General features: G+C 31.3%; 1 protein-coding gene across 1 annotated transcript in view; it reads right to left on the reverse strand.

Annotated features, from left to right (window-relative positions):
* Nucleotides 1-15610, reverse strand: part of FBXL17 (F-box and leucine rich repeat protein 17) — a 437862-nt gene that overhangs the window by 389525 nt on the left and 32727 nt on the right. Inside the window, exon 4 of the mRNA XM_010987536.3 lies at nucleotides 12795-12926. Within this exon, the coding sequence (XP_010985838.3) occupies nucleotides 12795-12926 (132 nt within the window). The remainder of the gene's footprint in view (nucleotides 1-12794; nucleotides 12927-15610) is intronic.

Below are 15610 nucleotides of genomic sequence, written 5' to 3' on the forward strand. Positions count from 1 at the left end.
TAAAGGGCATCAAACTGAGACCTGACAACGCCTATGGGCCATGCAATGGGCTGCCAACTGAATGCTCCCCAGCTCCCACAATTTCCAATTCAGTTTCTTTTGTTCTGGTAGGTACAGGGTTAGGGTACCAATGACAGCAGAAAGGATTATGCACCAACTGTGAAACCAAGCCTTCTTGAATGTGTATCTTTTATCTCTGCTTCTTCATCTTCTTAAATGGTGCAAACTTCATGGTGGTTACTATGAAATACATATTCAACAAGTGCAATAGAAAGTTTGTTTAAATCCTTTTCCAGTGGAAAACAAAGGACACAATGTATTGTAATTCAACTATAAAGCTTTAAGGAAAAAGTTTCAAACCCATAGTGTGACATTAGTAAAGGCCAGCTATCAAAGAGCACGTTAATAGTAAATGAAACCACAAAAGTTTTACGAGGACCACTACTTAGTGCCATATACCGTCTAAAATTGAAAGGTCCCCTAAAACAATGCACATATTCAGAAGAGGCAATCATTTCAATTGTTAATTTATAGATTCTCACACTAATTTGGTACTAGTCAGTACTGAAAATAAGTTCTAGTCTTGTTTAAATAATGTGTACAATTAAATAATTAGGTAAACTTTTTAAAAAGGTATTAATAACAATCATTTTAAATGCTAGAAATTAGAAAAATCAGGTCAAATATTTTAAAACCATTTTACTAATAATTTTCCAACTATCATTAAAACATTGCTTGAGTTCTTACACATTCATCAATAAACAACTTTCTCCACACACACATACACAGGTAGACAGTTCATTACCAGGCATGCAATAAAAGAATCTGCAGGAAGCAGGTTTAGAGGCCTTCTAAGTTCACTTTTAAGGTCAAGTCACCATTTAAAAAAAGGAAAATTAGAAGAAGGAAGTGCATGAGCAATAACATATCCATACAAATGTAATGTACCTTTAATATTCAAATACATAAAGATAAATAACTAACCTTAGACATGTACAAATACTGAATTTCAAAGGTGAGAGGTAAGCATTAAGGTGATTACAAGTTGATTCTAATAAATATAGGAGGTTAGTTTCTACAACAGCAAAAGAAAGATATGCCTTGATGGAGAGAAACAGAAAAGGCACTCATGTCTAAAGAATTAACCTGTGACACTGGGCAAATCTATGCACCAGACTGACAGTGATTTATCCCTATGAAAAAGACTATATGTGAAATACTTACTACTCTAACACTAATCAGTAATCAACACAATTATACTCTTCTTTTAAAAAAAAAAGTCTGTCTTGACTCTGTAATCTAAAAGTATCATAATATTAAGTATACTAGAAAAATGTGCTTATGTTAAATAGACTTTAACATATGAAAAGATGATGCCTACACACACACTTGGATTGACTTTACAGAAGACAGTCATCTAGCTATACTAGAAAAAGACAGCACTTCTAGATTCAAAAAATACAACTTAATCCAAAGTTAAACAGTACAGCTGGCTGACTCAATACATGCCCATTTTTCTTTCCCCTTAAGTTTTCCAAATGCCACTTAATCCTCCAAGAAAATGAAGAAATAAACTGCATTATTCTAACAAGGTATCTACTTATGCTTCCTTTGGAGTATTCTTTCCCTAATTTTTGTTTCTACAAAACCAGTAGAATATATTTAAAAACAAAAAGATAATAAATGGAACCAATTTATGATATTCAAAACTAAGAATTTTCTAAAAAGTACTAAAAATTTTTTTTCAGTGTAATTTCTGTGTGGTATATTATGCTCAAAGCATGCAATATCAATGTTCTAACTAAATTTAAAGACAGATATGCATGATGCATTTTCTTGGTACAAAGCAATCAAGATATATATCAAATATTATATTTAATCTACCTATTCCTAATTGCAACAATAAAAACAAGCTCTTCCAAACAAACTCAACCACAGAGGCAATTTAACTTTCATCTTTTTAAGAATCAAATGATTAAATATGACAAAAGAAAAAGTACCACAATTCTGAGATTGTTGTTGGGGTTACCCGAAAGCAAAAGAAGGAAAATGCACTGTTAGAAGCACTAAAACAACTCAAATATCCTTAATGGGATGTAAACCAAGAAATGAAGTATCTAACAGGTAATTTGCAATAAAAAAAATTTTAAAGCCACAAGTTTCAACAGTCACTTTTAAGAAATTATTTCCTAAAAACCACTTAATTCTTGAAGAGGACATATGTATTTGGATTTTGCTTCCTGAAACTATCACTGCCATTCTTCTGGTAAGAACACAAATGAAGAAACTTGATACTGCTATAGAATGAAACATATTTCACCAATTCAGTTATTAATGAAAATTGAATCTTATGTGCTAAAAGCTATGCTGTATGTACATATCAAAATATTAATAATCATATTTAAAGTTACTGGCATGTGCCTCATTAAAAATATTCATTTTTAATAGCCTTCTTTTTGGCACAAAAAGAATTTTTTCAGAACAAAACCAAAAGGATTTGAGTATATGATGGTTCATCTTAACAGTCCTTTTCAGAAAATTTACAACTTTTATGTATAAAAAAATTAATTTTTAAGAAGTCTTAAAAACTAATGATGTAATCAAAATTGACAAATATATAGTCAGTTATTAACTACACATTTTAAAAAAGGACAATCTCATCCCCACTTTCAAGGAACTTACATGACTTAACTGAAGCCTTGAAACCTACAACAAATTATCAATGGATTATTAAGAAATAATAAAAGAAGCTGATAGAATATTAGAAAGTAATAAATGTGATAGAATTCTTAAAGAATGTTTGACCGAAAAATAATATTTAGCTCAGCTTGAACACATAGGAAAGCAAGATGACAAGAGAAAATGAAGAGTAAATGAACAAGTTGAGAATATAATGAGAATAAAGACTAGTAACAGACAATCTTTGAAGTTAGCCACTACAGATTTCTGAAATGATGAAAACAGTATTTTAGAAAGAGCATTTCTGGGTTGTGGATGTGATAAATAGTCAGTCAGTCTTTGGAAATGTGTTAGGTCATAACTAAATGCAGTGGCATATATATTATACCTTTATCTTTCACACTGTTTTCCATTAAGTTCTTCACTCATAAGTTTAAAACAATTATAATTTATGAAATGTAAAGTAGATTACATAGTGGTACTGCCTATAATTACATATGATTAAAAAACTTATTAAAATATTAATAAAGAGGGGTATATACACATGCATATATAAAATTGTGTCCTTTGAGAACTTAAAACTTATGAAATAGCAAACTACTCAATATTATCTTCAAATATTTAAAGTTAACATTAATCTAGTAAACAAACATGGAATTTTATTTTGACTCCCATTCCGAGAATGTACAAATAAAGCTTAACCTAATTCTACCACACTCTCAGAGAATTCAAAACAAAAGGCTAGCATAAAATGATGCAAATAATTTTATAATATGTAGGCATTCATATGGGCATTTAAATAACAATGAACATAAATATATACCTTCCTCTTTATTTTCTCAGAGTCATATATTCAATAGGAGGAAAATAAAAGATGAGAATAATCACTGAGATACAGTTCCAATTAGAAGGACTGTGATTTATAACTATTTTTCTTTGGGTTACAAATTCTCAATATATTCATTTACATATCATATTACAGCGAGTGATAAACATCTAGATTATATGCTTAAATCAAAAACAGTCAATGAAAACCTGGCAATAGACACTACAAATTTTCTACCCCTAAGAACTCTCCTGAAGTAACTCACTTCTATCATATTTTAGAAACCAAAAACAGTGTAGAACACCCATTAAAGAAAAATACTATACTGATCTTTTCTGCAACCAAAATTTGATGTGGCTCCACAAAATAAGAAGCAATAAAGTAAATGTCAAAATAGTACAGATTTCATCTGGTCTCAACTTCTCAGCTACTAAAAATGAGAAGGTACCCACCACTCTCTTACCCCAGTACTCTCATCTGGGCAACTTCGTTTTTAGTCCTTTAATAAGAACTTGAAGAAAGACAACAAAAGAAGACAATATAGGTAATATGAATAAGCAAAATCTACAGCAGTAATGGGAACAGTACTCACCAGACAGGTTGCCTAGATGTACTTCCATGACAAGGGTTTTTTTTTATAGTAACTATAAGAAAATGCTAGAAAAGAAGCATCTCATCACCTGGTAGCCAGATTCAACCATAGTTTGTAAAAAAATATATATTCAGAAAGGCACATCTTTAAAAAAAAAAGGAAAGAAAAAGAGAAGGAAAAATTCTTCTCCCCTTAAGCCTAATCACTAAACTAATAAATGGGATTAAGTCTTGGATATCCTAAGACAATAACAGCTCTGTGATAGGTGGATAAAGAAAAATATAAGCCAAAACTTCTCCCTCAATCCAAACAATACACGTCACTTGTTGACTCACAGTCTAGATAGGTAGTTGAAGAAAGTGTGTTCATAAATGACAGGCTTAATGTACTCCCAGCATTCCACTGCCATCTGACCTTATAAAGTTTCTATTTGCTAAGTCTAATGACTTGGCTCTTTATCTCAACTCACAATCTACTGTTGCCAACACTTAAGAACAAAGACTGAGACAGCACTTTCACATTTATGCTTAAGAGATAATTTAATTTGCCCCCAATCTCTTTCTGATTTTTTTAATATGCACTCCTAAAAAAAGTGAACAAGAATTACATTTTTTAAAAAGGATCTAAACTACAGAATATGTAAGTGGAAAATAACACCAGCAAAATAACTGCAACACTAGGAATGACCTACCTACTATAAATTATAAACCCAAAACAAATTGGATATTTTTAGTAATCTACAATTTGATATTTTAAAAAAAATACGTAAATATTATTTGGAGTCTCCTACTTTTAAATGTAACAAATTCTGCATTATTAACACCGGAATATCTATATTAGAATTTTTAATGCTAGGCTAGCTTCCTCCTGCAATCCTGTTTGCATTTGAACATCTCCTATCATCAGCTGATAGGCCCCCAAAGTTTGTGAACTAATTTTATTATTAAACTAATATAATTAGTTAAGTAAATATGCTTGATTAAAAAAAATCAATGCATTCCGAAGAAAAATTATTGGATATTATCAAAGTCACTGCCTGCCCTCTACCACACTGGTTCACAAGGGAAGAAAAACACACACACTCACACACAGAGACTCACTCTTTATGGTTTTCTATGCCATTCAAATGACAGAATACAATTCAGTTATATTCTTACCAAGATACGTGATAAAAAGATACCTATAGGAGAAAGATACCAACAGATTAAAAAGAGAGAGACTAAGCTCTAACAAAGAATATACTATAAGTAAAAATGAATTCATTCTATAGATTGAAAAATCTTCCCAATAACATTTTAACTTTTTTCAAGTTATTTGCCTGTAAATTAACTTTTGTTTTTAATTAAAGTGGATCTTTCAAATATCACTGTACAAAATAAAACTAATTTTATCAACGGTAAGAATGTATAAGTCAATGTAATTCTAACAAGAATAAAAGTTATATTCTAGTTGATCATGTTGTTATAAACAATTGTCCCAGAAAATACTTCTTGAGAACATTAATGACTTTGGCTAGAGAAATCTAGTATATGAAGAATGGCATCATTAATAACTAGGTCTAATAAATGTACTGATTTGAAAACTTAGAAAACTATTGACACTGCATCTTTAACCTATTTTTCAAGCTTTTATTTACATACGTAAATCCATCTTCTTTTTAAAGCATGTTCCCCAAATACGAAGGAATACATTTTTAAAAGTATGTTCAATTCAGTAGCCATTTGTCACTAAAACATTTATTGAATGTCTGTTATCTGCCAACATATGGGTGGATGTGATAAAAAGGTAACTAGATACTTCCCACTCTCAAAGGAGTTGACAATCCTTCAGCAAGATACACCTGTAAACCATAATTTCAGTTATTCATGGAGGGCAATTTGGCGTGATCTAGTAAAAATTTGAAAATGTACCTATCTTAGCTCCCTTTAATTACACTTCTAGATATGGATATTAGAGAAATTCTCACAGATAAGCACAGAAGACTTACACAAAGATTTTACTGCAATGCTGCCTATAATGGTAAAACAATGGAAACAGTAAAAGTATCCCTCAATATGAAATGGATAAACAGGAGATACATACATATATAGGATACTAACAGTTTAAAAGAATGAATTACATATTCATTATGGCTAGATCTCAAAAACAACTTAAAAGTAAAAACGCAAATTGTAGACTGACAAACTTTGGCAGACCAGATATTTAACCACATGACATCAGATATAAACTATCTGTCATCATAAACTAAACAACATTATATTGCTGTTCATGGTACCCATTGTGTATTTTAAACTTGTTTTTTTAAGCATTTTAGATCATCATAGTAGTTGCCTCTAGAAAGAGATATGGGATAACAGGGAATACAAGACAAATGAGACAAAGTGTATTTGCTTTATTAATTTAAGAAGAAGAAGCAAATTTAACAAAATGTTAACAACTGCTGATGTCTAGGTGATGGGCCTGAAGACGCTACTCTTTTTATTATTCTGAATTTTTCTTAATTTCCCCAAGTTAAAAAAAAATACAAAACCAAAATAATTTGATCACATTTCACATTTGCTGAAAAATCCCATGCTGTAATCTCAATTACCAAGAGACACACAAATTTGTTACCATGACACTCAAAAAACTTAATAACCTGGTCCCTACCTTCCTTTACAGACCCAACTATAAACACTTCCCTCACCACCCTGCTACAAACCTACTCTTACTTTAACACCCACCACTCACTAAATATTCCACCTATTTTCCTGATGCCTTGTCTTTGTTAACGTTATTTTTCACAACTGCAATCACTTACCCCTCAAAAATGTTTGTTTGTATCACAATCACCACATCACTATGTATCATTCAAAATCCAGTTCAAATGTCACCTACTGTTTATAGGATTTAGTGATTCCTCCCTAATCCCTCACACAAGTAACTGTTTTGCAAATGGCATTTCCATAGCACTTATCACTAGGAAGGGATATCCCTTCTTTGGCAGTGTAGCTCTTTTTTTAATTCCTTAGTAGTGCCTGGCACATAGTACATATTCAAATGTTAACTGCACTGAATCAACATCTGAAATAGTGTTAAGGAACAGAGTAGAAAGTTAACAGTTCATTAACCCATAACAATTTCCAATAAGTCTACTGGACAAAAATGAAATGGTATTTAGCTTCTGAATCCAAATTTCACAAAAAATACAAAATATTATCTTTCAGCCAAGTAAAAAATTTTGCATAAAGAGCGTAATTCTACTAGAGTTAATTATGTTCATATTTGTATAGGACTAAGATCAACATTAAACACTATCTTGAAGACAATTTTCCTCTTTGATAATTTTACTAATTTTCCTAGAAAAGATTTCAATGTATCTCCATTGGTGCTAGCAGCTTCCCCCAAAATCAGCTATCATCCTAGCAAAAGGATCTTCTGCTCATGCTAATAATTTACTTCCTCCTTTGATGTCTCATAGAACCTGGCAGTGAGTGTTTTAAGGGGGATAACACTTTTTGGAAATTACTGCTTGGTTCAAAGGCATATGGATTATCTCCATCTGTGATGTACCCACGCAAAGGGCTTGAGTACAAAGGTTTGGGAATCTAACAGATCTGGGTTAGAATCTTGACTTTGACACATACCTGTTGTTATTTAACCTCTCTAGGCTTCAATTTCCTCATCTGTAAAATGGAATAGAAATAAGGTACCTCATATTGTGGTTATGAGAATCAATTATGTAAAACTACATAGTGTCTAGAACATTACAAACACTCAAAGGAGGTATCTATTATTAAGTATTTTCAAATATCAACAAATGCCACAAAATCCTGAAATGTAGTATACAATAATAAGATGAAGTTCAGTAACTTTAGATCACCTTCTTTAGAATGCTACATTCATGCATGACTGTTTATTGGAAACTACCACTCTGGGTGTAAGTAAATGCCTCATCAATTATGAGAGCAAAGGGCAATGAAGGCAAATATATATCCTGGGAGATTTTGGAGGCTGAAGTGAGTACTTACAAAATGGAATCCCTCAGAAATGTATATTATTCATGTCTGGGATTACAAGTAAACTCACTTCACAAGGAGTATTTGAGAAATAACAGGAATATAATGGAAGAATTGGGGGTTAATGGGGACCAAATTCCTTAATATATTAATTCTAAGTTGAAAGGTAAAAGAGCCAGAAAATGCAAGCCTTCATATAATGCTGAATTAGTTACTGCTATTCAAGCTGTGATGCAAATATTCACCTTACTTACCCTAGTCGATGATAACATGTCTACCAGTCTATTCACTTAGCTGCTGCAACAACCTCAAATCACAGCAAGCAGTAAAAAAGAATTAAACTGTGGGTAACTAACAGATGAAATCAGAACATAGTAAATGATACCAGGCACTGACACAGCCAATTCAAACGGGTAGACTCCAGAAAGTAAACTCTGATATGGAGAGGAAGAAAAAAAAACTTTTATTAAAGACTTCCTCTGTTTGGGACCATACATTTTGTATTTCACCTCAATCTCATTTAGTCTGATCCACAAAGGAACATGTCTAAGGTAGTATTATATCCTCTCTGTAAACAAGGAAATGAAAGTACAAAAATTAACTAACTCAATCACATGATTAATAAACAGTAGGATTAAGGTATAAATTGAGCTCAATTCAACTCAAACTTAAGTGTTTGCCTCATTCATCCCTTAAAATGCTACCAGCCTGGAAGAAGGAAGCTAGAGAGGTGAATTTAGATCCTACCTCACACATGTAAGCCTCCCAAACAATAATAAAATTAAAAACAGTAAAGAAACAATGATACAAATAAGGTTACAGCAGGAGCCAAAGGACTCTAGAAGATGGCACAGAATTGTAAAACTAGTAAAAATGATTCACCAGGAGTTTGAAAAAATAATGGGTCACAATTATCTGTCAGGAAATCAAGTTTTAACCAGAAAACATTTATAATTTCCCTACACTTTTTAAAATCTATTCATAATACATTACTACTTTGTTGGGTAATTCAGAAATCTATCCTAGTTTCACAACTGTACAGAGTAGGTGTTTAAAAAAAAGACAAATAAACGTAACACATACAGATCTATATCAAATATGTTAACTCCAGGACTTAGCATAGAAGCCATTTTCAAAATAATAAAATTCTAGTACTTTGAAACATCAAGGTGAGTAACAAATGACAGATAACCCATCTGACTCCATTCTACAACCAAATAAAAAGCTGCCCAAAAAGGTTCTGTCCAAAAAGCAGAAAAGCAGAATCTGAAGCGAGGAGAGCAAAGAAGCAGAGAGATATATATAATAAAATTTCTAGATCATCAGTAACTATACACACAAACTAAATATGGCTTTAAAATAATTTCGTAGCCAGTACCATACAGAAGTGATATAAATGCTATACCTAAAAGAAGGCAGACAGTTGTGCACAATATACTAGATCCTCACTACTGTTGTATTCCTCAGATCTGTTTTTATAGTCTACACAACAGCTTTACAGCAAATGCAAAATACATCCATGTAGGTGCATGGTACTTGTCCCACTCAAAAATGACTAAAACAAAATCTCATTCTCTGGAGGGAAGGTTTTAACATGTAAGTTCACAATTCTTTGTCTCACCATAAATCCTTTGAGTCCTAAAATGTCAAGTCACTGTCCCCACTTTCTCTCTGAATAAAACTCTGTCTGATAAATACAGGAATACTTTCCCTGTTCTAAAGTTTACCTTACTTATGGTGCCACAAATAAGAATGTTCAAATATCTTGCTACTTCATGTAACACAGCAAGTTCACCTTGTAATATTCTAGATACAATACTTCATAGTTTTAAAGAAAATTTCCCATTAAAGCCACCTAAAGAACAAAATTAAAAATAAATCATAAATACCTGCAGAAACTTTGTACAAGCATTTTATCTTTATAGTTACATCAAGGACACACAAGCTATGTCACTGAAATATACAAAGACAATGCTGCCATCTAAAGGCCAAGATAAAATATGAAAAAATGTATACTTGGTCAAATACTGTCAATGTATATAAAAAAAAAACCAATGTGGTATTTTAAAGTCAGCAAAGTTTATACTTATAAAAAAAACACTATGCTATGATTATTTTTAAGCTATACAATAAAGCTCTAATACTCTTGAGAAAATTCTTTTTGAGATGATTGATAAGAGAATTAGCAAAATAATCTGGCTAATGATCAATATCTGTACAGGTAAAGTTCTGGTGGCATCCTTTCAGACACAATATTCTCCTAAGTATCCCTATTAGTTGCTATTGTAAAATATTTATCCTATTTAATGATGTTTATTATTTCCTGTCTATAATTACATATGCAGTATAATTTTATATATATATATATATAAATATTATTTGCCTTTAACCAGGCTATTATTGCTACTCACCCTATTTAAAATATTTGTTGTTAAAGGACTAAGAATATTACATCTCAGAGTGAAAAAACCCGAACTACTTAAAACTGTAGCTTTGCAAGTAATTTAAGTATTTCTTATTTCATAAATTCTAAAAATACAAAGTTCCTACAGGAAATTAGTTATCAATAGTTCAACTGTCCAGCAGAAGGAGTTCAAATTATTCTAAATTTTCCTTTCTAAGAAATTAAATTGAAAGAATTTCATTGAATTGAACTTCACTTAAGATTTATCAAAATTACTTACAAATTTGCAATAAAATCAAAATGTTTACTGAGTAACATTACATACTGATTCTCTTAGCATTTAAGTATATAACATCCTTCTAATGGACGGCAATATAGAAGAAATTAGAACATAACTAGAACCTTCAAAACAAAATTAATTCCTTTGGAAAACCACTGACCAAAAAATTAAATGTGTCAAGAAAAAAGCTTCTCTGTGTTTACTCAACAAGAAAACAAATACTAATCACTCAACAAATATTCCCTTTATGTGAGGAATATAAAAATTATAAATTGGGATTACCATCCTTTATCTTGAGTGTAAAGTGGAAGCCAATGGACAACAAATAAAGTCAAGATCTCATAAAAGCTACTAGTTTTTTATGGTTTCCTACAAGTCAGAGTTTATACAAGGCAATTTAAGGACATTATGTCATTTAATCCTCAAAACCACAACCTGCAAAAATACAAATACTAATAACCTCATTTGCAAAAGAGGTTCAGAGATCTTAAGCAACTTTCCCAAAGTCACAATGCAAGTGGATACCAGGATTTAAAAATTCACTCTCTCTGATCCAGAAGATCTTATTCTCTCCATGAGTTCATACTGCCTCAAATGTGATTACTAAATTTGTATTAAATATAAAGAGAAATGGGAAACATTTTTACTATGTAGTTTCAGAGGAAAATATAATTCTATAAATATAATTTTACATGGTAATAAAAGCATTTACTTTTATTTCACAGTGGTTCAATTTTTGTAACTGCAATCTCTTTTTTTAAAAAGCAGTTTCTCATTTGAACTGCTGAAGCTTCTAGAGATTTTCAAAACTTAAATATATAAGATGTATTTATCAAATTTTGTAAAGTAACTCAAGGGCAACAGAAAAGTGTCTTTATTTTGTGGATACCACTAAAAAGCAAGACTTCTTTGTAAATATGCTACATATCCAGGGTCACCTTGCCTACATTTTAATATACACTATTTTTCAACATTGAGAACACTATTAGTGCCTCCCTAGTGACAACTTTTCTGTTAACCTGTACTATAGACCTTTCAAATAAAAATTAAATGGATTTGGAGTATCATTCAGCCATAAAAAGGAATGAAGCTCTGATACATGCTATAATATGAATGAACTTTGAAAAAATTTTGGCAAGTTAAAGAAGGCAGACATTAAAGACCACATATTATATGATTCCATTTATATGAAAGGTCTAGAACAAGCAAATCCATAGAAAAAGAAAGTAGATTACAGTTGTCAGGGGCTGGAGGAAGGGAGACTGAAGAGTGACAGCTAATGGGCACAGGGTTTCTTTTTGGGGTAATGAAATTGGTATGGAATTAGTGATGATGATTGCACAACTGTATGAATATACTAAAAACGACTTAATTGTACACTTTAAAAAAAGTGAATTTTATGATATGTCAAGTGTATCTCAATAAAAGAAAACTACATGGCTTTAAATATATTTATATAACACAATACATGTGAAATGAGTTACATACACATGTGCTTAAAATAGAAAACCTACATAACAACCTAAAAACTATAAAACTATAAAAACTACCTAAAAAGTACCAAGATTATCAGCCTCAATTTATTGAATCCCATTTTATACCATACTAAGTGAAAGGCTCTATTTCACAAGTGTGTATCTTCCTGAATATTAAAAATTCCAAACTACCTATAATTACTACAATCACTAAGGTAATCAGAAGGAACGACAACCACATGCTTGTTTGGCAACCAAATTTAATTTTTTCCAATTAATTTTTTCCACTGTCAGAGTTTAGGAAAAAACATACTAGCATATGCAAATGTAGAATTTTTAACACACAAGTAACACAAGCACCTTATACAGTTACAAATCAACTTATAAAATCATTATTTTGAGAAGATTCTTGCTTTTAAGTACGATTTGCCTCTAGACCACCAAATGAAAATAAGCAGAGAAAAACTTATAAGCTAAGTTATAAGGAATTCAAGAGTTAGAAACAAAATGAAAAACATGAGGATGATAACAAGTACTTACTAATTTGTTTTCCTGCATGTATATTCTTTGTAATTTCAGACAGCCCTTAGCTATGACGATCATGCCTTCATCTGAGATCTTGTAACACTGGCCGAAATGAATATCTTTCAGTTCTCTGCACTTTGAGCCCAGCTGTAAACAAAGAGATTTGGCTGAACGCTCCGAAAATAACAAAGGTAACATATTTCTAGTGGGATTTCCATACAGTTTTTAAAATAACCATACTGAAGTTAAATAATTGTTTATAAATAGCTTTTAAAATAAAAAAGAATGTAGGCAAACTATAATTTAAAATAGTGTTGGTAAGCCTTTTCACCTTCTACTTATTTCCTTGCTTCAACTGCCTCACACTATATGCCCACCTAGGTGCCTGGATTCCTTAACACTCCAAATTCGTATCTTTATTTCTCCTGAGTCTTTTTATCAGTCATACTATTAGACTGAGTGGGACACAAGTCCAAGGACTAAAACAAAGGTCCAAGAAGTGAGACAAAGGACCAGTGAATGAATGAATATTTAATTAATGAGATTCTACTTCTAGTTCTGACTGCCTCAATGAATCATTTTTCTCCATCAGCTAATTTACTCTGTGAAAGAGAAAAAAGACTCAATATGCTATAGCCAATATTTTGTTGATACTTATTTACACACTTATTGCATAAACTGAAAAAAGAAAAAAGGACTAGTGATTTCCTGATTGAAATCTCAAATGTACCTTAAATAGTTACTGAACAGGTAAAATATTCTCCTTAAAAAACATTAAGTATCACAAAGAACAAATTACATACATTTCTTTTTAAAACCAACACTATAGATGATCAAAGCAAACTATAAGTAAATGTTGTTTTATGAGTATTAGATATGAAGAGAGTCATCTTACAGATAAAATAAGAAGCTTTTGTAAAAACTTATATAGCAAAAATTATCTAAAAAGCTACATAAAAACAATAAAACCCAGTGTTGGCAAAAGTTCAAGTGTGCTGATACACCACTGGTAAGAGTGTAAATTAGTACTAAAAATCCTATTGAAGGGCTACTTAGCATGAATAAAAAAAGTTTATAAAATTTGCCTGAAAATTGTATGACTCAGCTTCTAAATATTTACCAAAAAATTAAAGATGTATGGATAAATGGATAAATATGTAGCAAAGAAAGCATACTAAAATGTTAATTATACAATCTACTTAGTGGATATATTAAAACCCTTTCAAAATTTTCATATATTTAAAATTATTCATAACAGACTATTGGAATAATTAACTAAAGGTGGTAAGATTTAGCTACAAGAAACTAACACAAGGTTTTTTTTTTTAATAGCAAAATACAGAAAATAAGGTTACAAATTATGGTATTTTCATAAAATTGAATATTCTATAGCCATTAAAATTAAACACTTGACAAATAAAAATGAAAACTGTACATGTTTTTATAATACAATTGAATTTTTATAAACAAATCATACATACTTAAATATACATATGTATATAGAAAAGAGATGAAACATACACCAAGGTGTTTACAGTGGTTATTTCTGATTAGCACAATAATGGGTATTGTTCTTTTTCTCTTTTCTGCCTATCAATCTTCTCACATCTTTTAAAAAATAAATACTACTTTCATAATAAAAAAATTTTCAAGTTCTGTTTCAAGGAAAGTAATAATATTATCAGAAAGATAAGCAGTTTCAGTTATTTGTCCAGGGATAGTGATACACCTAGATTACACTATAACCAATTATATATTCCACTAGAAATGTAAACTCCATGAAGACAGAGGTTTGTCTGTTATCTAACATATGCCTGGCGCCCAGTGTCTTAAAGTTAGTTGATATATTTGGTGAATGAATGAAAAGTTGGATTAGAGTTATTCATCATAAAGAGGCCTCTATGAAAAATGAACAAATACAGAAAACCATGATTATGGTCTCATATACCACCATGTTCTACTCAATTCCTCAATTCAAGAGTTCTAAATTGGGAGAAGAGTATCGTTCAAGTGACAGAGTGCATGCTTAGCATGCATGAAGTCCTGGGTTCAATCCCCACTACCTCCTCTAAAAATAAATAAATAAATCTAATTACCTTGCTCCCCTCGACACACACACAAAAAGTTCTAAATTGGGTCCACAGATGGAATTCAGGGATTCAAGGAAAATGGATGAGGAAAAAGGAGTAATTTTCATTTTCTTACTATTCTCTTAATGAACTTTACACTAACCTTCACTTATTAAACAGAAGATCACAGTAATTTAACAGGATGTGTGAGTTTGTAAACAATAGAAATCAAAGATAATTTCATGTAATATTAGTTCTGTTCCAGATACTATGAAATATCATTTTTTGTTCATCAGTATTCATCATGTTCATTACATCTCCCACCAGATCTTATAATGCATTAAAGACTTTGATATATTTCTAGAACAAACATACAATGTCACGTTACTTAGACCTGAGAAAGAGGAATCCAAAGCCAACAGTGAAGAAAGTAGAAAAGCAATTTGATAATCACTACAGAACTTCCAACAAGCTTACATCTGTCTGGCAGTGAGGGTGAGGCTGGTGTTAAAAACATCAGGATTCTTTAAAGTCAACTTAAGAAGCAGTTAACCACTCAGATCACCTCCCCATTACTGCACAGCCTGCCCTTGCCCACTGTCCCACACTACCAAAACACTGGAGCTCTCCGAGGGAAGTAAAATGCAGGGTCTCCGGACTGGGGTATGCCAAGTACAGCTGAGAGCAGAAGCACACTGCTGAAAATGTGGGGATGACATGAAAGTTTATACAGTGAAAATAGAGCAATTAAAAAAATAATAA

Source organism: Camelus dromedarius, chromosome 3 (assembly GCF_036321535.1).
Source record: "Camelus dromedarius isolate mCamDro1 chromosome 3, mCamDro1.pat, whole genome shotgun sequence".
NCBI classification, from domain to species: domain Eukaryota; kingdom Metazoa; phylum Chordata; class Mammalia; order Artiodactyla; family Camelidae; genus Camelus; species Camelus dromedarius.